The sequence below is a fragment of the Podarcis pityusensis genome (genome assembly GCF_964106645.2).
Source record: "Podarcis pityusensis genome assembly, chromosome: 4".
NCBI lineage: Eukaryota > Metazoa > Chordata > Lepidosauria > Squamata > Lacertidae > Podarcis > Podarcis pityusensis.
This window is the reverse complement of record NC_138027.1, coordinates 38901284-38927508: the sequence shown is the minus strand read 5'-3', so window position 1 is coordinate 38927508 and position 26225 is coordinate 38901284. Positions and strand designations below refer to the sequence as shown.

Sequence of the window (26225 nt, the reverse complement as noted above, 5' to 3'; positions counted from 1 at the left end):
CATCCTCAGTCCTCTTGAAAGCTTTTACCATTTATGAAACGGTTCCTTACATGTGGCCTTCAGCCTGGAGCACAGAACTCAAAATGAGATCATATCAGTGCTTGGGTTATGTCATTTTGGTTAGCACAACATGTTACTGCCTCATATGCATGTTTGTTTTCCAAAACTGCAGCCCCCCCCCATCCTCTTTAGCCAGCCAGCTATTCCCCATTTTATACTTGCGGGATTGGTACTTCTTTCTTATGTGTAACACTTCACTTTTATATAAACATGTTCCCCCATTTTTACTCCATACAAGCTCTTGGCAAGAAAAGGAAATATGATTGCCAAGCGGGATCAAAGAGATTTTAGATACTGTAATTCGTTTCAGCCACAACTTGGTTAAGCTCAAGTGCTTGGATTTAAGACAATTTAATAGGAAAGCAGATAGACACATCTATTCACTCCAATTATTTATTTATTTTAATGCTTTTTTTAAAAAAAAAACCCACCCCAAAGACATCTCAATATTTAGTATGCATTAGGAATATTCTGGCTACATATCTCAGGGTCTATTAGTGATACACAGAGTGCGAAATAACACAACTAGGTGCAAGAAAAGACGAAAATAGAGGGGAAACCTTCTTAACATTTAAAGACTAAGGCAATGATCCTTACCCAACTTACCTGAGAGTAAAGGATCACACTCTTAAGGACAGATATGTGGCATATTGCATTTCATTTTCGCTATACTTGACTACAATACATTAGTTAGTTTCTGCTTGTGTGCAGCTGTGTAGACACACTAGGGGTGTGGAACAGCTTCAGACAAATCAGAAGCCAAAGGATGGTGTTTCAGAGGAATACTGGGCTTCTCATAATGAGATATACATCACATTATTTTTACAAAAGCATCTCAAAAGATGTATAAACTGTTTTCTTTTCAGATCGTATAAATCTTTTGCAGGAATCTTTCGATCAATGTGGAGCTCAAACCCACAGCCCTGAGATTAAGAGTCTCATGCTCTACCAACTGAGCTATCACAAAATACAAGACAGACAATGCAACTACAAGAATAGATACATTCCCACTTATACTGAGAGATGGCGGGGGGGAGTTTGTGTTGTGTGGGACCAATGGCATTGTTACGACCCCGGAGTCAAGCAGTAAATGGGACATCATCAGAGGATATCAGCTGAGGAGGTGGACTGAGTTTCTAGCTCTGAACCTGATACTAGCCATCATGGGACCCCTGACCTGAACCTGGCAGGGAGGACCATCACAGATGCCTTTCCTCTGCACCCAAGGAGCTGAATGTCCTCCCATACTACCTTGCCAGTTCAAAAGCACAGGTAGTGTACCAGGTTAGAGACAGTGAAGCACAAGAGAAGCACCTGTTCTCAAGCCAAAAATATGGCCTTCAAGAGACTTCAGATCTCCAAAAGGGGATGTGTCATATGGAAGATGGACTGGAGGCAGAAGTTCAAAAGGCTCATTTGGTGCTTTCTTTGGTGCAGTGACGATTGACTTGGCTTGTCTGCTCATCCGCAGGATCAGAGCAAAACTCAGAATCCCACTAGACAGTTCATATGCACATGGATATACAGTCTTGCAGAACCGCACTCACATCTGTGTTTCAGTCGGCATACTCACAGTATCTAGTGCCGGCAATTCAAAGCTAGCCTAATCAATTACTGGCCTCATTTTGTAAAGCATCCTCAGGGTTAAAGCCACCAGTCATTTGTACATATTATTCAGATGCATCATTAAAAAGGGTCTTATGGTCCCTTTCCCAACCTGCTTCTGTTATTCAATGGAAGCTATGGGAAGTTCAGGCCTGGCCTAAGGGTGATGATCTTTGCAAAAACAAAATTAAAATAACATGTACCTGTTATGTACTGAGTATATTTCAGTACCCAAACTAAAACTCTATATTGTCTACTATAGACACAGAGCTCTTATGGAACTGATGTGCATCTGGCTTCCCCATTCACTTCAATAGAGGTGGTTAGCTGGTCTCCCTTAAAATGCATATGGAGCCCTGGTGCATCCTGGAAACAAGGCAACTTTTCACATAGGTTAAGAGTAGTTTCCACTCTAGTTTTTTTCCTATCCTGTATGGGTGTGCTCAGATCTGTATTATTGATTGAAGAGACTTGATTCCCCCACCATTCCACATCTGTACTGCTGCAATTTATGTGAATTGCAGTTAATAATCAGTTGCGTTATGCTTAATCAGCATATCAATAATATGCTCAGCAAAGACTAAGTGGCTCTCATTTCCCAGACCCTTTCACAAATTTTGATTGATTGACAGCATGAAAATTGCACAAATGCAGGTGTTGGTGCAGAATATTATCTCTGTGGACTTTGCAATCAAGTACAAGTAAATGTAGCTATTGCACTCTTTAATAGTTCTGTTGCTCTGCTTTCTGGAGGAGCCTGAACTCCCAGCAGACTTGAATGAGCTTGACCAGATGATCATTGTATTACAAACGCTAATGTTATGAATGTGTGGGATGGTTGGGGGGGGGGGGAGAATGAGACTATGGCATTCTTTGAAGGTGATGATAAATCCAGGGTTCAAAAACGCTGACATGAGACAGCTATCAAGTAGAGCACAAATGAAGGTAAATCACAAAATGAATATTCAGGATTTCTGTATAGCTGCAAATCAGATCAGATAATCATAAGGAAAACATCGAAAGAACACTGCTGAAGCCAAACAAAACCTGTCTCCCCCACTCTAGAATTAACCCCTTGTATACACCTAAAATAAAATCAACACATCAAATTTTCATGGGGTGCCTACTAAGGGGGAGGAGAAAAAGCAGCCCTTTTATATTTACTAAAGTAACCAACCTCAGCAATATTGGCACTTATGGGTTGTGATGGGAATATATTGCTGTGTCTTGGAACTTGGCTGGCTTCATACCAACACCCTCATTTGCGAGATGCAGCTTTGAGTGTAGCTCTATTAACTTTAGCTTGTAAATCACCTTAGCACCATTAGCAATGTTTCAATATGATGTGACATCTTTATTATAATGCTTTCCCTCTGAAGTTTAAGTTCATATTTTAAGCTGGGTTTCAGACAGATGTAGATCCCCTCAGAGTTTTAATTAATATAGTAGATGTAAAGCCACTGTGAAAATATTGCCTTTTCTGCCTCCCTCTTTTTTGGTTCTCTGCTCTGCTGAATAATTATTTAAGAATGCAAGTGTGGAAGAACAAGCACTAGTCTATGATTGTGCCTGAAAATGTCAGATTGCTCACTCAGACCCAGACTACACCCCCTCAGATCAGCTTTGCTTCATGAAAACATGGGTGTTTTGCTATTAAATTCAATAAGAGCAGACTATTTGTTCCCTCTTTCCCTCCCTCGATGCAACAAACTCAGTATAAACACACAGTTCATTATCCCATAACAGAATCAGTATGGTCCAGACATTTATTCTTAGCTCCGTTCCCCAAAGAAATTAGAATCTGTCGATAGGAACAGCATGCACAGATCAAACTTACCCAAACCATCCCAGGCTTCCAGAGTCTAACCAAACTGCTGCGTGAGACAACAGGAGTCTTTTTAATGGGTTAATGTGACACGTCTGTTTCTTACAACACTCACGCTACTCTACTTCGAGCCTGTGCCAGCTGCTTTGCCTCTTGCCGCTTTAGGCGTTTTGAGGCAAGAGAAGCTCAACAAGGGAGTCCAGCAGAGCAGGAGAGTGGAACAAGAGAGGAGTCAAAACAGCAAAGCTGCAAAATAACACCAATACTCAGTCGGAGGCTACCCAAGAAAAGAGATGAGCTGGGAAAATGTAGGAGGTGAGTTTCATGAGACAATTCTGACAAGGACCATAAACTGATCTCTTGCCCGTTCACTTTTGAAATTAATAAAGAATAGGGGTAGGGGATGACAATTGTGGCCTCTGTCTCACAGGCACCTGTCCCCTATTCAAACTGACCCTTCCTCTCATATCACATATCTACACTCAAACATGTAACCATTCTGTACTGTCATGGCTTCCCCCCAAAAAACTTGTACCAGGTACCCTGTATTCTCCTTTCCCCATATAGAACAAGTGTTCTTTGGGAAGAATAAGTGACTGCTGAATCCAACCTGTAATGCAGATATGCCAGCTGACCGCCACTTTTAACTCTTGCCATAGCCTCTAGTGCTATGCGAGATGGAATTGTTTTGTAGGGAAACTGGACACCAGGAGATGTAGGTCACTGGTTGGGGATGCTCCTATAACTACTAGCCCTCACTGCAATTGGCTGCATGATTGGCAAGGCACATAGTGGGCATGTGCTGTGCTCGGCATCCTGATTGGCTGCCATGGCGAGCATTACTGTGGGCACCATACACACTCCATCCCATTGCTTTGCATTCCCGTGCTGTAAGTTGCGTGCCACATGACATGCGTTTGTACACACCTGATAAAGGCACCTAGGATCTTTCCCATGCATGTCAACAGGTGGCCACCATTCCTAGGGAGTTGCCAGCTGAGCTGGCTCTCTGAGTTTCAGTGGCTTCTTTCCACTCCGAACCAATGTTGACTCAGGTGGCCTTTCCCCTTCCCAGAGCCTAACGACTAAGCTCTAGAACTGGCATGCTTTATGCAGGCTTCATTTAAACTAGCATAATTTATGCCAGCTTCCAGTGTTTAAGTTTGCTCCCTAAATTACAATGATCAGGGGTGAAAAGTGTTATCGGACTATTGTTGCGCCTCAGAAAACCTGCACAGGATCACTTGCTTGAATGGATCCTCATACCAAGGAACACCTAGATAATTTACGTGACATACTAGGAAAGCACATGCAGGGAAATTTTGCTCTGTGGTACTTTAAAAGAAGTGATCTCCCCCAAGTGCACTCTGAAGTGGCACAGTCTTGTGGGGAATTGCATTACAAACCCTGCTGAATGTTTCAATCAGCTTTCAGTTCCCCGAAGAGAGATGCTTGCTGCCAATTACCACATAGGAACACTGTAAAGCTTAATCACACCAGAGACAACTAACCTTCTGGAAATAGCATGTTCTACAATCTAGTTAGCGTTAAGAACTTCCCTCTTTGCAGCAGACCATCAAGCGGCCAGACAAATGTCTCTAGGATGCTTATAAACAACTGCCCGTCCCCACATCATCTGTCCCCGACATCGGATACGCTACTTTTCAACAGGGACGTTCCACTGACAGATGCCTTGTCCCTGAATCTGTATAGCCTCTTCTAAGCTCATCTCTAAGCCCGTGGCCTTCACCATAACTTGTGGTCACAAGCTCATTCCTCACATTCATTGTGAGTTGCAAAGAGGGGAACTGACTTTGGTATGTTCCAAATCTATTACCTATTAATTTTCACTGGAGCTGAACTGCTGCGTTTGTGCAACTATTGCACAAAGTTAAAAAGCAGCAGCAGCAAAAATAGACAAACGTCATGTGCAGCCTGTGCTATGATTTGAATTGGTACCGGATGGCCCACCTAGAAAAGGGGGGGGGGGACATAATAAAAGTCCTGCTAAATTAGAATATGAAGTCAGCATCCTGTTTCACGGGGTGCCACCCAGATCGCTTTGAGAAACCCATAAGCAGGATACCCCCTGTGCTCCACAGCAACTGGTTTTCAGACCATGTCATCTCTGAACATGGAGGCAATATATAGCCATCATGGGTAGCACTCATTGACTGGCCCCCGGGCCTTACTTTGCCTACCCATGTTTTAGACTCCTCTACCCATGTACTATCCTCCACAAAGGGCTTTCCAGTGCCTCAAGCAAAGGTCTGTCTAGTCACTTGCTCCCTGGTCCTTTTAACTGGAGATACCAGAAATTGAACCAGGAACCTTTGGTGGTCAAGTTGATTTCCCGTCTCTCCCACCTTCTTCTCAGTTTTTTGGCTGTTGCCCCCTGCAACACAACTGACAGACCATTAGTGGGGTATGAGAGCTGAAAATAATGCCAATATATTTCACCGTTGCAAACAAATGTGCCCCTTTTGTTTCAGATAGTACATGGGTAGAGGAGTCTAAAACATGGGTAGGCAAAGTAAGGCCCGGGGGCCAGATCTGGCCCAATCACCTTCTAAATCCGGCCCGCGGACGGTCCAGGAATCAGCGTGTTTTTACATGAATAGAATGTGCCCTTTTATTTAAAATGCATCTCTGGGTTATTTGTGGGGCATAGGAATTCGTTGATTACTCCCCCCAAAAAAATATAGTCCAGCCCCCCACAAGGTCTGAGGGACAGTGGACTGGCCCCCTGCTGAAAATCTTTGCTGACCCCTGGTCTAAAAAGTCCATGGCACAATTTTTCACAGCCCTCTAGTGGCTATGGTGGCTCATTTACCAGAAGGAATGTATTTAGCGTTAACTCTGGAAGTGACGAAATCTCTCTGACCAAATCCTGACCAAACTAAGCCTCCTAGAGCAAAACATACATCAGGAGGCTTAGTTTGGTCAGAATTGAGCATACACTTTCAGAGTTCACGCTAAATACATTCCTTCTGGTAAATGAGCCACCATAGCTGCTTGAGGGCCGTGAAAAATTGTGTCCCGGGCTTTTTAGATTTGTCTACCCATGAAACCAAAAGGGAACATTGGTTGCCAGATGTGATTCCCCCCCCCCCCAGCTCTCCTACCCTACTACATGGGATTATGGTTAGCAGCAACAATTCACAAGGCAATTTCTGGGCATAGATCTGTGGCTATTTCTTATAGGTAAGGGCATCATAGTACACCTTCCAGACTACAGCAATTTGATTGGCGTTTAAAGCTATTCTTGCTGCTTTGAGGTGTGCAGTTGGAGGAAGGGGACTCAGGCAAGACACAAAGGAAGTTGTAGGCCCCATGTTGCCCTGCCAGCAACTTTATCAGCAATTCTAAGCAGTGGGAAGGCGTTCTGCATGCATGCCAATGTACAGCTCAAAGCCATGCATTCCCTGTAGCTGGCCCAAGCCTGTGGAATCCCATCCCAATGAAGATTAGACACACACCCTCTTTGCTGAACTTCAGGTACTTGACTAAGTTGCTCTTGTTCCAGCAAACACTTTAAGGCAGCATTCAGTTTTATGGCTCATCGATTTATTGTTTCATTTTCTGCATGGCTTGTTTTTACGTACACCGCTTAGAAATGCTAATGATTCAGCAGCATATAAATGTATCAGATTAAATAAATGAATGCACACAGGAATCTGCCTTCTACCAAATCAGCCCATAGTCCTATATAGCTCAGTACTGCTTACATTGACAGGCAGCCACTCTACAGGTTGTACGACAGGGTTGTCTCCCAGCCCCACCTAGAGACATCAGGCATTGAATCAGAGACCCCCTGTACACATAGCTCTACCACTGAGCTAAATCCCATACAGCCTTTCTATGGACAGAGACTTTCCATGCAAGGAAGGCCACTTGCCCATTCAGTGACCCTCAACAGGTGGAAGAATGGTATGTTCATAGAGCAACAGTACACATCGAAGAATGAAAGAATTGTAGAGTTGGACGGGATCCTGGGAATCATCTCATACAACCCCCTGCAATGCAGGAATATGCAGCTGTCCCATACTGGGATTGAATGTGCAACTATGGCATGCTCTAACCATGTTCTAACCAACTGAGCTATCCAGGCGTATAGAATACCTTCCCACATACTTTGAACATGTGAACATCAGAGGAAGACCATGGTCCATGATGGGTCCTGTGATCTCCACTTTTCCAACTCATGGATCATAGCCTGCCTCCAATGTCCCCTGTCCCATGAAAACCCTATAAACTTCCCACAGTAATTTCAGTATCAAATGTGGAAGTATACAGCGGTTGGTTGGTTTTTAAATACATATCCTGTAGACAATTGCCAAACAAAAGCTACAGTAACCATTTATGTAAAGTGTTGATAGTGCAGAAAGGTGCATTGTGCATATTTTAAATGCACAGTCTCTCTCTCTCTCTCTCTCTCTCTCTCTCTCTCTCTCTCTCTCTGTGTGTGTGTGTATACACACATGTATATATACCTAAATGTTCATGCTTTAAGATAGGCTGGGGAATCTCAAGCCCAGGTGCCAAATTTGTCTATCCAGATCTTGCAATCTGGCTTTCCAGGCTCTCCCTAGACCAGCGGTTGTGAACCTGGTCCCTACCGCCCACTAGTGGGCATTTCAGGATTCTAGGTGGGCGGTAGGGGGGTCCTACGGCACAAGCTGAATCCTCCTTCCATTGAGCACCAGTGGGCGGTAAGGAAATGTTACCATCAAGAAAGATGCATTAGTGGGACTTAGGTATAAAAAGGTTGACTACCCCTGTCCTAGACAATAACCAGACCCCAAGTCAGACTCTTCATAGTCTCTGCTCCTCATGGGCTTTTGCCTGACTGGATTGTGTCCTTGAACTGTGAGGTCTCTTACTTGCCTGGATTCAAAGATGTGTGAGTAGAAACCTCTGAATTTTGTCTGGCTAGAATGTGGCCTCGTGTACAAAGGTAACAGTCACATCCATCGAGCCACCCATTTTTGCCTGTGGTGTACAACCCCCAGAAGATCCCCCATGAGGAAATGTAACCCTGGACCTGAACAGGCCCCCCACCTCTGTCTTAATAAGTGGATTGCATTTTGAAGCAGAAGCAAAAATAGCACAAACTACAGCTTGTGAGTCTTCTCTCTGGTCTGGTGTTCTCTGATGACAAATAAAATGGTTAAGCAGCTCCATTGCACTCATCAACTCACCCCATGTGATGGATACGAGATCCAGCCCAGCTCTCCTTGAATTGCTTTCGAATCCAACAGATTAACTGCAAAAAGAAGACAAAATGAGGAAGCATGAGTTTGTTTGCCTCTGCTCGATTTTAAAAAAAATCAGAATTAATCATTCAAACCTCTGAAAGGTTGACGTCAAATACACATTAAAATGGCCAATAAAATCAAATGTTACAAGTTAGCCTGTTTCCCCCCAAAATAAAACCAGCAGAATTTATAAAATAAAAGCATATATTAACATTCATGTCAAATTTTAGCTGGTACCAGAATCAGAACGGTGAATGTGCCTGCCTGCCATCAGTTGGAAAGGAGTTCCAAAGTCTAGGTGCTGCGACATTGAAGGATCAATTCCTTGAAAGTGCAGAACAATATGAGGCAATTGTAAAAGTGTCTGTTCCACAGAGTGAGGTAATTGAGTGGGCATACGCAGGGCTTTTTTCAGTCGGAACTCTCCTGAACTCAGTTCTGGCACCTCTCAGGTGGGCGCCATGGCCATTCTAAGAGAACAAGGAGGCGTTCATGGTGAGTTTCAGCACCTCTTTTTCTAGAAAAATAGCACTGGATGGCGTAAGGCAATCCTTCAAGCAAACTGGTCCTTTTGCAACAGGGCTGGAGAATTTGTGGTCCTCCAGATGTTACTGAACTATAACTTCCATCATTCCAATCATTTGTCTATGCTAGCAAACGCTTATGGGAGCTGGAAGCAAAGCATTTCTTGAAGCGAAATATGTTCCTCCACTCCTGGTCCCCAAGTAGCTCCCTCTCACAAAGGAACTGGTTTGTTTGAGTTAAGACTTTCAGAGATACAGAAAAAGCAGAGCTTTTGAAGCAAAAGTTAATGCCATAAACAAAACAAAGCAATGAATCCATCTCCACATTAATGATAGCAGGAGTCTAAAATAAAACAGTTATTAACACCTTTATACTCTCCAGATTTCTTTTTTCTCTCTCCATGTCAAATGTCTGAAACTTGACTCAGCGAGCACAAAATTAAAAATACAGAAGTGAAAGGTGCAACAATATTCAGATTGTAGTTTAAAAGGAAGCTTACATTTTGCAAATGTAAAGTGATTTGTATAGTAATTAGATTCTGGGCTTTGCCTTTTCTAGCCAATTCATGACACTTTCCTTGAACTGCTAGGCGATATACGAATTGTTTTAAAACTAAAACTTCAAGCATCATTTTTAAACTTGACTTTTCTCTTCCCAGATAACCTCGAGCTTTTTAAACAGGCTTCTAATCTACCAGCAGCAAAGACCAGATCTGGCATTTTGATGCATGTTTGAAATGTAAATTGCAAATTCAATTAAGTACATTTTGAAACTCTGAAATTGATGTTGAAAACAGATCCAGTAAAATCTACCGTTTGACGTTGCCCCCTACCCTGCCCCCCGCAATGTGTCTGCTCTTTCTCACAATAAACATATTGATCTGATTGCTGTTGAATGATCACATGATTCCATAAAGTGCCTGTTCATTTTTCAACAGAAAGTAGCATTAACTGCATCAATATTACAGTAGCAGGGGGCAGATTATTATGATAGTTTCCAGATTGGCACAAATAAAAAAAGAATTCTTAATATATAAATAAGAATACTGCTTCTTGTAACACGAGGCTTTAAGATTCTCATCTAATATTCAAGACTTGGTGCCAAGATTTAGGGGTTTCCTGGGTATATATATTTTTCTTTTGGCACAGCGAGTATAATCTGAATGACATATCTCCTTCTACAGCAGTTGAATTGTTAGTTTAAAAAAAAAAAGTTCTATCCTAAGCTACCAGTTAATGAATGTCAAATTAAAAATGGGATTTCCTTTAGTGCTACATAGTTTTGAAAATTCATATTTTATTTCTTTATCTTTCTTTCAGTTTTTAAAAACACAACGAACAAATGCAACATAACTGGAAGATGCTAAAGCCCTAAACTAAAAGAAGGTGAAAATGTTAAATATATTCTGATTTGTACCACGGTCAGTTTTCAGTTGAGACCTTCTGATGTATGGGCGGGGGGGGGATGCTTTCAAAGACTCTCAAGGTAGGTTTCAAGGGTTAGAAACCCTTTAAATAAATAAATAAAATGTCAAGTGTTTGTTTTCTCAAAACGAAAGGAACAGAACTTTTACTGCCCACTTATACCTGCTATGTTAAGGAGGAAGCTGCGTTGACCTGATCGGAGTCATGTGCCTTTTTAAAGAGAGTCTGTGTATTTAAATTATTCTATAGTCAGCTTTGATATTCTTAGGAGGTGGAAAAGGTTTTTCACTACTGGGGAAAAAAAATACAATAAAAAGATGACTTGAGCAAAAGGACCAAATTCTCTCTCTCTCTCTCTCTCTCTCTCTCTCTCTCTACCATTCATTAAATAGCAGGTCAGTTAATTAATCTCCCCCAGTAACATTTCAGAATTGAAATGTTTTTCTCCATAAAAACATTCCCATGAGCTACGCCTTGTATTTGTGTCAAGGAATCTGAGCATTCCATTCCTATCACCTTCCATAAAACTTAACACACAAGCATCTCAGCAGTACAATTAGATTACCTTTCCCCTGCCCCAACCTCAGTGGAGTCTTCAAAGGCACGTAAGAGCAAATGATGGATATAAATGGACACAGTGTCACAACATGATCCATCGCATTAGGGATCCGAGGAAAAGGCTATTCGCCTTCTCACAAAGTTTAACGACAACAATGGATTAACTAGAAAATGATGTAGCTTAAGTATTTGTTGGCTAAACAAACATTTTTATAAGCAATTAATACTGGGTTGGGAGAAATTACAAATGACATATTACAGAAAGGCTATTGACCCATGTAATTAAATATTTTGATAACTTTGATTGTTTTCATTACATGGAGAAAGTCATGATGGGAATCTGCAAAAATTCAACATCTCTAACAAGGAAATAATTATATAAAATTCATAATTATAATTTGGTTATTTGGATTACAGTAATTATCTGTATGTTTTTAATGGATATGCTATGTATGTACACATATATAAAAACAGTTTTGATTCTATTATTGTTCAATTGTTCTTTTAATTATTGTCCCTCCCCCTCCCACATATTTTAGCTATTCTTATTTTATCTGTAAGCTGCCTTGAATCCCTGTCAGGGAAGAAGATGTGGTATAAATAACTAATAATAATAATAAATGTTTTCATTAGTTTTCACAATACTGGGCTATAATGATAGAGCAAATTCCCCTTCACAATTTGTCCAGCCAGCTTAAAAAAATGATCATTACATACACCAATTTTTAGAATAGTCCCTGAAAACTGAACTTTGAAAACCTGTAGAACACTGACAGTGTAACTTTATACATAACGATTCAGAAGTTCCACTGAGTTCAAAGGTGCTTATTCCTAGGTAAATGGGTACAGGATTGCTCAGTTAACAGAAACATCTGAAACAGCGAAAGTTTTAAATCTCTTGCTCAAAATGCACCCTCAAACAGTTAAGGTATTTCCACACCAGACAGAAGGCTAAAACATCAGATGTGCAAACTTCAAGAGAAGCATGAATACTGAAGAAGCTTGAAAATAGATCTCCAGCAACAGCCATCCATACCCTTGCAAAATGCAAGCTGTATCTACTGGCATAAATATAAAACACGGTGATTTAAAAACTTTCCAAGAAGCTGGCAGGATTGCTAGATTCAGGTTTTGTTGAATCTTCCAACGAGTGGCATTTCTACTGAGAACCCATGTTAGTGCTTTTTAACCTGTCCGTTGGGTGAAAACAACGGATAAAAAATTAAAACGGATAGGCTCACTTGATGCAGGAATAATGCAGCAGAACATAACGGCCAAAGTTCAAGCACAGGACTCAAGAGGTTCACAGCAGAGCCCCACACAAAGGAATAAAACTGCAGTCCCATGTACTTACATGAGAGCAAGTCCCTGGGAAATCAGTGGGGCTTAATTCTAAATAAAAACATGCGTGGGATTGGGCTGCATGATTTACAAATCCCAGGAATGAAAATAACGTGGCTTTCTTCCCATTTTACAAAATAATCGGTTTGCCCACAGCACAGCACGCCATCACTATTTATGGCCCATTGCACCATACCAGCAACAACATCGCCTATTATTAACGTGTTCTTTCTTAAGAGCTCTGCTTCCAGCATGGCTACTGCGGGCTCTGAGGTAGCCAACTTCACAATTTAGGAGAACCCATAATGAGCTGCCTCCGTCCAGGTTGATTCCATGTTTATAAGGATGAGTCTCATTTTGAAACTTGAAATAGTAGCACAGCACACATGGCTGAAAACCTGTTTAAGCTATTTATGGCATTTACGTCTAACACACAGTATAAAAACAAGAGCTCTGCTGTTGGGGATTGCTACCAGTAAGCAAAGGAGTTTTGCCACTGATAGCTGACTGGAAATCTACAGCCATTTCTGAGTTGTACTTACTAAGGCTGACATCCAATGATTTGCACCCAATGGCACAACATATTTCTGCTTTAATGCCTGACTTCCACTTCCTTTCCTCTCCCTATAACCTTGGGGTGCATCCAACATCTGTTTCCCAACCCTCCAGAGTAAATTCCGGGGTGCACAGAGGCTACAGGGAAAAGGGAAAGAAAGGGGTGTTCCATTGCATGAGCAACCCTCTTTTCCCACTACACTGGGTGTTACCTTGAGTGAACTGGGAATAACTTCAGAGAGCTTTGTAGAACTGCAGTATCAGAATGTAAAAAGAGGCTAGCCCAGGGCTAGTCAATGTGGACTACCACCAACACCACCTAGCATAACCAGTGGTCAAGGACGATGAGAATTGGACTTAGGAATGGGAGAGAAATTTGATTCAGTTTGTATTTAAAGATGAACTTCTCTAATCCACACTTTTGAAAAACAGCAAGAGAACCAAAACTAAGCCATCCTTCGGAGTTCAGAATTCTCCAAATTTTATAGTTCTCCAGCCAAGTAACATGTACAAAAATGCATATTCAGTGCATATAAAAACAAAAATAACCCACTAAAATGTTTCCGCCGTGCACTTCCAACAACCAAGCAAGAGAATACAAGGCAACATGTGAAAATGCTTTATGGATTTTGCACAAAACAAAAACCACAACACAACACACACAAACAGGGCATAGGAATAGGGTGTTTAACCCTTCCTTGTGTTGATTTCACAATGACAATCACCCCCTCCCTGAAGCTGATGTTTCTGCCCCTCGCTGCTTCCTTGCCAGAGCATATATAGGTTCTACAGATGATTCTGGTGATATACATGATTGTCTTTTGTGGGACTTTGTGAGTATGACTTTGTAGACCCTAGGTCCAGTAAGAAGTCCAACATGAATAAAATAATTACATGATCTTCAGTGCAATCCTATGTTTGTCAGTTTGGAAGCCACAGTTTGCTTTAAGTAAATGGGTACAGTATTGCAGCCTTATTGTGTAATTCTGAAATATTTAATCTCTGAAAACAAGTATTTTCTCCCATTCTCTTCCTTTATGATTTAAATGAAGAAAACTCTTTAACTCAACTTTTTTGATAAATGGTCATACTGCAGTTAAAATGTATTTCAAGATGTAGATTTCAACATCTCACTTTTTAATAAAATAGGATTTCATTTTCAAACAGGATTCTTTTTAAAAAGACACTCTAACTGGAGCAGAATAGGAGAGAGAAATCTAAATGAGTAAAAGTAAAACCATGGAGTTCATTCTTGTTTTAAGCAAATTCCTTCTAAAGATCATCTTTTAAACTGTGCCACACAACAACAACACTATTTAGAATTCTTTTTAGTGAGCAAAACAAACAAACACACAAGATGATCACTAAGATGAATTATTTTTAATTTTCAAGCACTTTCTACAAAATGCAGAGGGAGGTGCAACGCTTGTTAGGTTTCTTTCGTTAAGCAGCTAGCTGCTAATTTGGAAGCAAAATCGCTTATGAAGAAATGCTAACAAAAGGGGAAAAGTAAGTTTTGCAATCCAAGGCAAAAAATATAAAATAAAATGAAGACACCCATAATTGAAACATGTCATGCAAATCTGGGAAGCCCAGAAGGCACTTTGAAGCAGAAACCCAGCCAAGCTTTGGTTTTGGGGTGGGACAACGTGGAGACTACTCACAAGCTGATATACATTTGTAGACCGCATGGCCCAGCTTGCACCCAGTTTCTCTCATGCAGTCACTGAATGTATGCAACCCAAGCTGAGCGATTGGTCCATTAAAGGTGACTCGCTACTAAAATACATATAAGGGAGCTGGAGATTCTGCTAGTCACAGCTGCACCGACACAGCGTGTTTTTTGAAAAAGAAAAAATACACCCACAAAGAGACAGATTTGGATTCTGAAGACATGTCTCTCCTCCATCATTCCTAGCCACCCACCAAGAACCAGCTGCACTAGCCATATATATATATATATATATATATATATATATATATATATATGACGTAAGCCATTATCCTGAATGATGGTGCCACAGAAATTCTCACAAACTGTTCCACACCACACATTTGATCATGCAGGTACAGCTAGTTTTCTGCAGCACTGAACTGCCACCTTTTGCAAGCCGACAGTAGACAGCAGTCTCTGGGCTCCACCGTTTAGCACAGAACAAAACAGATTTTCATGTAATTTATTCATTATGAGCAACGCAGCATGGACCATAATCCATCAGCACATGGCCAAAGGATTTCTGCTGAGTTCAACCATCCTGCTCCATGTCCCCAGCTTTGTTTCCTTCCCAACTAACCACAATGCAGGGCATATTTCAGTTCAGGCTGCCTTCCCAACATCCTGGATTAATACGGACATCCCATATTTTAAGAAGACCACAGAGCCGCTGCTTTGCTATTGAAATTAGAACCGGTAATTCAAATGTCAGAGGGTGCAGAAAATGACATGTTCCTCACCGTGTAAAATTTTGATGGCTCTTAATTCACTGACAGCAGAATGTGAAACGGCCTGTTGTCATGGGCCCCAGACTATATTAAACAGATTCTGGGAACATGAAGTACTTTGATGGCACTGAGATGCTTCTCGCCTACTTGCCTTGAATGAGCGGGATGGAGGGAGGGATGAATCCTATTTGATTTCACTGAAAATGCATAAATCAGACAACAATGCCACAATAAAACTGTTTACTTCCTTCCTAGCCTGGAATGAAACTAATCTGCAATGAGAGCTACGTAGCCTCTCTGAATATAAGGAAGCAACCCTACAGAAACCCAGGCATTGAGACACAACTTTATTGATTACAGAAAGTGACTGGTTGCATAGGCTCTGGTTCAACTAGCTCCCTGCCATGCAAGTAGCGCTGACCCAGGGCACCAGCATAGGTCAGCCAAGGGTGAACAGCTGGATAAGCGGAAAGCCGGAAACGGGCTAACTTCGCCACCCAAATGTCCCCCTGAGGTTAACCAAACCATCGAGTCCCTGGATTCCTTTAATGGAATACCTTTCACATAGGGATGGTGAGAGCGTTCTCCCATCCCTGTCACCTGAACCAGAGCCTATCCGCAACCTTACAAGTTGTGACAATTTGCTACAGGGCAGGCAAAACCCAAATGGCAACAGCCAATCAGCCAAGTGGGGAAAATTCCTGCCGTGCCCCTGTCCCAATGACAGACGACACACGATGGCATAGCAAGGTCAAGCGCACAAGCCCTAAAAGTAGGAAGAGGTGAGCGGTTGTTCCAAATGCACGCACCGAAAAAGGAAGCTCGAACCATTTGGACTGCATCCCATTGGCCAGATTGTACCCAGCTTCGAGGGACCTACCAATCAGGTGTTGTGGCTGACCAATCGTACCCACCCACAACACAGGGTGTCAGTTTTCCAGGTCTCACCACAATATGTGCCCTCTTTAAGGGAGGACCCGATTTCTCGCGACATATTCCTTATTGTTTGGGATATGTAAGAATGCAAATGGAATATAGTTTTAATTCAGGAGTCTTTTAAATGGCCGCTTGCAGAGGACATAAAATAATGTGATGGGGCACACACATACCCAAAAGAAACCAAGTAATCTGATAAGGTAGTATTCACATTACCACATTAGAGCACAGTGAAGTTGCTGCTTTTTCAGTGCATTTCACAGCTCGCAGCCCCTTTCTAGTTGTTCACATCAGCATGGCTTCATTAGAGTCAGATTCATTTCTGCCAAGGGACATTGATGGGCAGGGATGTCTTTAGCCCTGCACAAAGGTATTCACACTTTGGCTGGAGATGAATTAGGAATGGTTTAAGGACTTCCAATCAGTGTGAAGCTAGTTTGAAAAACAACACATCAAACAATGATATTTAATTTTAAGTACAGGATACCTATGCATTTTGGATAACATCATGTGAACATGGATTCAAAGCCCAGTACAGTAAATGCACCGAGTACACAGTAAATGTAGTGTGAACACAGTCTAAGGTCATTATATAACAAAGTTAAGAAGTACTTATGAACTCAGCTATAATTTGTGTTCAAATCCAAAGCTGCCATCAGGGAATTGCAATGACCTGATTAAACTGAGACATTTTGCTTTACAGAAATGCCTTTCGCTGCATGCAATATCAACATGTTGTGCAAAACTGACTTTGCTTCACACATGCCACTCTGATCTGTTACATTGGTGACAATTATTATTTTTATTTACTGTCCCTGTTGTTGTTGTTTTTTTGTTAATATCAGTTGGTAGAACACGAGACTCTTAATCTCAGGGTTACAGCTTTGGAGACCCACGTTGGGCAAAAGATTCCTGCATGGCGGGGGTTGGACTAGATGACCCTCATGGTCCCTTCAACTTATATGATTCTATTCTATTTTATTCATAAGCCCTAATATCTATTAATTATTAACTGCCTATTGAGCAGAGGAAAAGACAACAGTCAATTAGCATAACAAGTTACACATATTTGCAAAAGGGTTAACCCATGCACTTCTTGTCTTCCTTTTGGGCATCTTTGAAACTCACTTGTCATGCCTCATTTCCTGATCCAGAAAGCACATGCCTACCAGCCTCCTATATCAGCTATTGTTCCTTTTAATGAACTATCCCACAGGCTAACATCAAATCCACAAGGAGAACAGTTCAAACAAACTTACTGCAGTGCATTGCCTATGAAAATAGCTGACCCGCATCTGTTAGAGGCTGATATAGTTCCAAGGCCTTACTCCTTCCCTCCCTCCCTAGTCCCCTCGTGCAGGAGGAACAGCTTCAACTCAATGAACCCATTGCCTTTCTCCTCAGGAGACGCAACTGGTGAATAGAACCTGGATAGTGGAATCTCCATACACTAATATAGCCTTGCAAAACTGGGCGGACATCATTGAGAATGTGAGTGCACAACAACAAAGCAGAAAGTCCTGCTGCAGCGCTGGTTCACACAAAATGAGATAAGCATGCCAGAAATGTAAGCAAGTCATCATTTTCACTACCAATGTTGCATTGCCTTGCAGTAGCGTTGCCAGATGGTCCTTTTTCCCTAAGAGCCACCTCTTACTCAGAAACACCCCGGTCCCATTAAACATGAGTGTCTTTTCCTTCTAAGTCTCTATAGCGTTAACAGATGTTCCTTAATTCAGGCACTCCAAGGGTGAGCTGCTCCTTATTTTTTATTTTATTTTTAAATGTGATCATGGCAAAGTAAAGGGGGTGGGGAGAAGTAGCCACATTTGCTAGTAACAGAACATAGAATGCCTACATTGAGATGTGAAGGAAAAAGAAATCCCTGCTGCTAAAATTTACATGAGTGTATTAGGCCTTGACACCACATGGCTGGATCTGGCTGCTCTCAGTTCAGCAAAGCACGGACTCCTTCTCCACCAAACTGCACAATCTTATTTCCAAACAGCTAGATAGGAGCAATCTCCTTCCTCACTAAGATATAAGGCACCAGCTGCTGGAACAGCAGAATCCGCTGGAACACTAACTGCAGAAAGAATGAAGAGTTTCAGTGAAATTTCCCCACCACACCTGTTGCCTTTATTTCAACACTTCACCTGCTCTCCCACAACTCTTTCCCCCTCTTCTCCCATTTATGAGAAAATATTTTCATGGCTCTGCTTCATCAAAGTCAGGATAATTTCTTGGCAAACCTGAAATCCAGAAATCCGGCACTGCTTTCAAACACTTTAATTAACGGAGGGGGGAGGTGAACATTTGCCTAGCCACGGTTCAATCCCAAGACCAGCCTCAACCCCAAAGAAAGTCAAGCGGGAATGCATTTCATGCCAGAGACTTCAGTAAAGGAGATAGTTGCATTTTTTCAACCAGCCTACGTAGCAGAAGTGAGGCACCTAAAGGCAACTTTACACACCAGAACCCAATGTTACTGCTTTCTTTTGGGAAATGTATTTTTGTATCTATACAGACATATCCAATCTCAAAGGTTCTGTGTTGGTATCAATACGTTTTAATAACAATAACAGTCATGCCAAATTGCCAAAGCTAAATGAATATTTTTTTAAAAAAATACTTTGTCAAATCCTCTACCAGTGCCAACATGAGTTCTCATCACCAAATATATGACTTATGAAGCTTCTGAATTAAGATGGATTTCATTGATGACTGCAATTGTTTTTTAAAAGCCCCACTTCATGTTACCTCACATGTACTGTATGATTTCAGGTGGGGGATTAAATTCTTTATAAAACACCCAAGAGGTGTGTCCAGGAGGGAGGAAAATTCCATCAGTGAAAGATTGGCAAATTAAATTTTGTGAATACATAAATCTGGCAAGACTCACAGCATTCATAAGGGGACAATCGGACCAGAAATTATTAGAAGAATGGGGTTGTGCTAAAGAGTATATGAAAAAACATTGTTCTGGAGTAAGTATATTGGTATGTAATGAATGATGCTTTACAGGGTTAAAGGAAAAAAAAATGGTGTAAAAAAAAAAAGTACAAAGATGGAAATAATCTAACCAGACACAACAATATAGTAAGAGTAAATTTTTTGAGGTCTTAGAACAAAGGAAGGAAGTCAATATGTGTAAATGTAAGTAATGATATGGTTTTTTTCTGTAGATGTGTGCTTTTTCGGGTTTTTTTAGTTTTGTTTTGTTTCCTTTGCTTTTTTTTTGCTTTTGCTTTTCTGCTTTTTTTTTTTTGTATGTTCCGTTTTGTTTGTTTGTATAGTATTATTTTGGATTCAATGTTTGTAATTTTTGTTATGATTCTGCATTGAAAATAAATAAATAAATAAATAAATAAATAAATAAATGAGGTGTGTCCAGTGATAGGCATATGCAGTGTAAACCTAGCAAAACCAATGTACATGGTAAATTAATTTCAAAGGGTCTATCTACTCTGGGTAGAAATTAGGCATATTTTAAAAAAAAAAAAAATCAGTCAAAATCACACTCCCCCCCCCCCATTTTGTACATAGCTTGCAGAGTTTTATTTAGAGGAGCACTGAAAAGCATTTCAACTATAATGGTACAGCCCAGTAATAGATACATCACAAAGGGCCTGCGCTGCCTTCTTGTGTCTCTCATGATCAGATACGTCAGCAGCTAAAGGGGAAAAAAAACTGCTCCCACAAATGGTTTACACACATAAGCAGCAAAATGGCAGGATTTCCAAATTCAGCTTATCTGCTGTGAAAAGAAACATGTCAATGTTAACTACTTACTTTCAAAATAAACACATCATTTTTTTTCCCCTTGTAAGAAAAGACTCAGTTTAAATGTTTGCATGAGTTAGTGTTTGAAGTTATTTATTTACCGATCTGGTGTAAGGTTGGAAAAGACTTGTAGGGTACAATGTGGCTTAAAATTTAACAGCTTTCTGACTTATAAAAATGTGTATTATGTATACATATACGGTATATGTAAATTTAAAGGCTATTCAGTCAGACATCACAAATTGATGATTCTTCTTTCAGTACCCAGTTAACATCATAGATGTGTATCTGAAGCAACAAACCTTCCAAATGAATGATTTTAGCTACCCTGACTTCAAAAGTAGTTAACAGAGGCATTCTACATAATTACTCAGAAGTAAGCCCCACTGGATTCATTGGGACTTACTTCTAGGAAACAGAGTATAGGGTTGCAGTCTGGGACACTCAATGGCTCTTGAAAAAAACATTAATAGTTTCTAACTTTTTACTTTTGTACTTGATTGCCTCTGACTTCGTTGCAGAACTACACTGTCCTGTTAAGTATAGGCTAGCAATTCAAATAGCAGAACAAGATGCTCTCCTGTTTTCTGCCAGTTCAGATTCCCTTCTCTCTCCCCTCCCCCCCCCCCGCCCCGGGTATTTAAATACCAGCATTACCATCCTGAGGAAGGCAACTTCACTGGAAACATGACTGCAATTTGCATCCGATCCTAAAGTTCACAGGGCAGAGTCCTCCTCCATGCAAATCCTTTTTCAGGACATAAGAAGTGAACCCCAGAATTCTTGGAATGGGACTACATCCACGAGAAGTTCTCTGATCACTCTTACACATTCAAGCATTCTTTCTGCAAGATATTGATCTCAAGTTCTGAACACTCAGCATATCCAATGTGGACCACTTATAAAGTAACTGTTGGGGGCCAAGTTGTCATAGCTTATGACAGTGGTTTCCAACCAGTGTGCAATGGCACCCTGGGGTGCCTTATATGATGGTCAGGGGTGCCATGGGCAACACTGGCCTCCTTCCTTCCCTCCCTCCTCTGATGTCCTCTCGTGTCTCTGGCTCTCCAAGGCTTGTGTGGCTACAAGCTCCCCAGGAGAATGGTGGCTCTGGAGCTGGCCTGGGGATGCTTCCCAGGCCCCAGTGGGGCAGTGTGAGGAGTCATCTCTCTTGGGGGGGGGCAGCTCAGAGACCAGGCTCAGTGGCTGCCCGGAGGACTCCCAAGGAGAGGGGAGAGGAGAGGAGGCTGAGGGAACACTCCGCAAGGGAGAGTGTTAAAAAATCAGTGAGGGGCTCCTGTCTCTGTAGGCAAGGTTGACATAACTGGGCTCCTGAGCCCCACTGGGGTGCTGCGGAAGGATGAAGTTGGTCAAGGGAGCCATGGACCCAAAAAGGCTGGAAACCTCTGACTTGGGGCTTCCACAGGCTGATGGAATATGTCCCGGATGTGGAATCCATGGCCTTCTGGATGTTGTTGGACTAAAACTCCCATCATCTGATCACTGGCCATACTAGCTGGGCTCATAGAAGCAGGAGTCTAAAAAAATCTGGAGGGCTAGGGGTTCCCTATCCCAGGAATTGAAACTTAATAATGCCAAAGCAATGTAGGGAGAGAATGGAAGCCTAAGAAGCTGAAGGATCACAAGTCTTCTTAAGGCTCCATTGCTGAACATGGCAGTCTTAAATATCCAGATGGCCATAGGAAGCTTTCTTCATCCAATGGAGTGGACTCTGGTCCAGAAAAGCTTAACCCATAATAAATCTGTTACTTCTTTTAAGGGATCACAATACTCTGTGTTGCTACAACAAACGAATGCAAATACTCTTCTAGAAATTGGTTCAATGACATCAGTTCCAAACACCCTTAAAAAAAAAAAAATTCAATCACTTTAGTAACTGCTTATGGTCTAACAATCAAATGACACAGAAGTGACTCATAATATCCAGTAACAACAGATGATGTATTGCAGGGGAATGAAAGTTTTTAATGCAAGTTTAACTTGCCTGACACGTTAAAGACTGCACAAAGCCTTGCACTGGTCACTTACTCGGAAGTAGACCCATAGTACCCAGAGGATTCTACTCTGGAGACAATACAGATGGTGCATAATATCAAGCTTTTAATATAATTTTATGCCAATCACATATAACTGTGAAAAGTTATCCTAGCTCAAGACCACAAGCTACCAATTTTAGGCCTGGTCCAACATTTAACTCAAAACTAGATTAAAAGATGAACAAATAAAAAGAACATTTCTGCTTGGCCCCAAAGCATTAATTCATGCATAACTAATTAAAAGGACAAGTGGCTAAATATTTCAGTGTGAACACAGGGAGAGGAAGCAATATGTTGATAGAACCAGAAATCTCCATTAAATGTCATGTTGAGGAAAACAGGATGCTAATCCTAGATCCGGTTTTATTTTCCAACTTGCTGATGTCACCAAGAAGCTATTTTATTGTTGGACTGAATTTATGGAGGTAATTAATTCAGAACATGTGTGCTTTGCTGTTCGCAATTTTTTTAAAAAAAGAAAAGAAACTGATTTGCCCCAGTTTAATTTTCTGCCTTTCCAAGCAAAATTTTATACACATTCTCTGTCAGTCTCCTCATGTGAAACAGACCAAGTACGATAAGATAAACATTAATGTTGGCTATCGCAGACTTCCCCGCCCAGTTCGCCACAGCTCTGCAAGTCATCCATCGCCTCCAGCCCCTTGTTGTCCCAAGACGGATTCATCATACTTCAGAACATGCCTCCTCCACTCCCTGAGAATCCAAAAACAGTATGTGAGCAATAGGTCCCACAGCAAATTCGTTGATTTCCCTCCAATGGTGAGCAGGTGTTCTCTGCCCTATTTCATTTCCTCCCTAAGTCAATCACACCCTAAAGGAAACTCTGGTGTCCCAAGGTGGTTGTTTCCTGACTGAGTCCTTCACCCATGCAGCTCATGAAACACTTGCAGGTGGTTCTGGCTGGACACATTGTTCAGCACATCCAATCCTATCACCTGTGGAATGTTTCAGCGTAGGCGCCCAGTGGACAGGGGCTGGCGTGGGACCAAGGAGGACGGCGCAATCCACACTGCTGATTTCCATGCAAACCAGAGTGGGAAACATTATCATTTGGGTGAATATACAATAGCCCGCCAGAGCAAGCCACACAAAGGCTAAAGTGTAAAGCACGTACGCAGGCAGTTGGCTCAGGCCTTACTCCTGTTTAGAGTAGACCCATGGAAATCAATGGGACACAAGCTAGCCATTGGTTCCAGTGGGTCTGTTCATTTCATAACCAAGTATAGACACATCGTAAGAACAAACAAAAATAAAAACAAATGTCGCCTAAACAATGCTCTCGAAAACAATAATTCCACCACAGATTCCATACATTAATATGTAGATGGGATGGTTTGTTTGTTGTTCTTTTTTTAAAAAGGATAGAGGCAAAAGCTGCAATGGTAGCTAAATCTTTAAAATACTAATAAACTAAAGGGCAGAAAGTTTTTAAAGTTTCACTATGTGGGAAAAAAAGGTCTCAAATTAAAAAGGAAGATTTTACTTTTTAATATGCTTGGAACAGAGGAGGAAGATTACAAAGATCTATAAATGCAAAATATTTTTTAAAAACAAAATGCTTGTGAAATAAAAGTGGCAAGACAGCGTATGAAGAAGATTGCAGTGAATTTAGTATAAAATCAGGAAGCACAAAACCAAACCATGGTTGAATATTTTGTGTTTTTTTAACGATAGAAAACATTTATGCAAAACCCTGTTGCGGCTCAGCTCAAACCAAAAATATACTGAGGAGTAAGGCCTGAGAAAACTAAGCTGAAAGAAAAACTCAAGAGAGAGGAAGTGGAGATGTACATGGAGTTGTCAACTTGAAGATAGTATGAAAGAAAGACAAAAAAATAAAAAGCTGCTGTGGAGATCGTAACTCCACATATTTATCTTTTCCACAATGTCCCCAAAATATTATTTCATCTAACACTTCAGTTCAGTTACCCAAAATTCCCTTTAACTATTTTATTGGGGAACTACGAGCACAGGGTAAGATCCTGACTTCAGTCACCAAAAATGTTTCTATGAAACTATTTAAATTGCAGAGATGTCAAAGCTGCAATATTAAATAAATATTATTACTTAGATGGGGTGGCAAAACTTTTTACCTCTGTGTGTCACGGCTCACAGCTGCAAAGCCTACGATTGCAAAGACTGAAAAGTACAAAGGCCATTAAGACTTTCAAAAAAATAATAATTGTTGGACTCTTTACATTTTTGGTTCCTTAGAATATTACGGGAAGTGCAGACACACACACACACACACACACACACACACCCCTTTAAACAACTACAGTGGGGGGGGGATTACCTCACTTTCACTAAAGCTAATTGAATAACATTTTTTTTTAATTATACACGTTCATATCTTAAAACAGAACCCACCTCCCCCCCCCAAAAAAAATTACCGTTATAAGAAACTTGATTTTTAAAATCTAAACCAATAAGTTACTTAGAATATCACATGAGCTAACCGAATAGAACCTTATTCTGTAAAACCCCTTTATTTCACAGTTGAGCTGCTTGTATATCTCCATCACTGTTTGTGTGGTGTGCTTTTATTCTTTTCCCCAATATTTTTTTCCACCAGATTAATGGGATTTTCTTCCTCACTCTGCCCATAACAGCAGGATATACAGTAGTTTACAAAAAAAGAGAGAAAAGTTGCCTAAAAGTTTCCCCTTATAGTGCAGCAGCCTGCATAATGTCTCCCCATGTTAAACAATTAATTTGGTGTGCTTTCATTAATCCTAAGCAAGACCCTGGCAGGCTAGGCCTTTCTTCTTTTGTCACTCTCTCAACGATTCCTTTCAAGCACGACTATCTTTATTTCTATATCTTAATTTCTTTTAACCACCCAATCCACAACTGGCCAATTTCACAAGCAAGCTGAAATACAAGAACTCCTAAATGCTTGCGGATTTCAGTCAATAGGATTTCAGGGCTATCAGTCTTTAATTAAACCAGGGCCACATTAAAATCTACCCATAAATTCATATTTATGGTCTTTTTCATTTTACTCTATTCACATCTTTACAACATAATATTTGGGAAACATAATGGGGAGTTCATCCGGCCAAAGTATGGCAGTTTTAACGCAACCCTGATTTAAGTGGGACAGTTAAGCATGTGCTAAAATCTCTCCCATTCCAAATCAACAGAAATAAATTAATGCTAACCGAATTGTTTCCGGTTTAAAACTTATTACGTAATGCAAATAAATAAATGTAATCTCCATTGAATAACGTACATATTCTAGCACATTCATGTAACAGAATCATTATTCGTCCCACCCCTCTTGTGCACTACCCTTATAAAGTTTCTACTTAAGTATAACAAAGGAAATAGTTTAGGTCTCCTTTTCAGTGGAGCATTTTCTACCCTGCAATGTCCTGATCTCGGTTTCAAGCACATTTTGATCACAGAAGCTGGCAATTATAAATTTCAGCTATAAGCAATCTATGAAAACATCCCATGAAAATAAGTCTGCACTTATAAAAGGTATGATATAACAATGATACTTGGAGCTAAAAGGATGCTTAGGATCAGGGCATGTGCCTCAGAAATTAATAATAATAATAATAATAATAATAATAATAATAATAATGCCTCTTGTACACTAACACCCTAATTTTACAAAATCTACAATCCTAACCCTACTTTACCCAGAAATAAACTCCACTGAATTCAATAGCACTTACTTCCAAGTAGACATGGCTAGGACTGTGCTTTAAAAAGTCAGTCCCGTTACTTCAGTGGTAAATCAACTCTAGATCAGCATTACTGTGAATGCAACTACACCAGAGTATAAAGTTTTAGTGAAATAGTGTGGTCTAAATTCTCAAATGAC

At 40.8% G+C, this 26225-nt stretch overlaps 1 protein-coding gene across 5 annotated transcripts in view; it reads right to left on the bottom strand.

Annotated features, from left to right (window-relative positions):
- EPHA3 (EPH receptor A3) overlaps window positions 1-26225 on the bottom strand; it is a 205277-nt gene that overhangs the window by 172819 nt on the left and 6233 nt on the right. For 4 of the 5 annotated variants that reach the window (XM_081002658.1, XM_081002659.1, XM_081002660.1 and 1 more), the window contains exon 2: window positions 8692-8756. In XM_081002658.1, coding sequence (XP_080858784.1) covers window positions 8692-8756 — 65 coding nt within the window. Of the gene's footprint in view, window positions 1-3502; window positions 3608-8691; window positions 8757-26225 lie in introns of those variants that run through there. The other variant, XM_081002662.1, reaches the window with a different exon arrangement.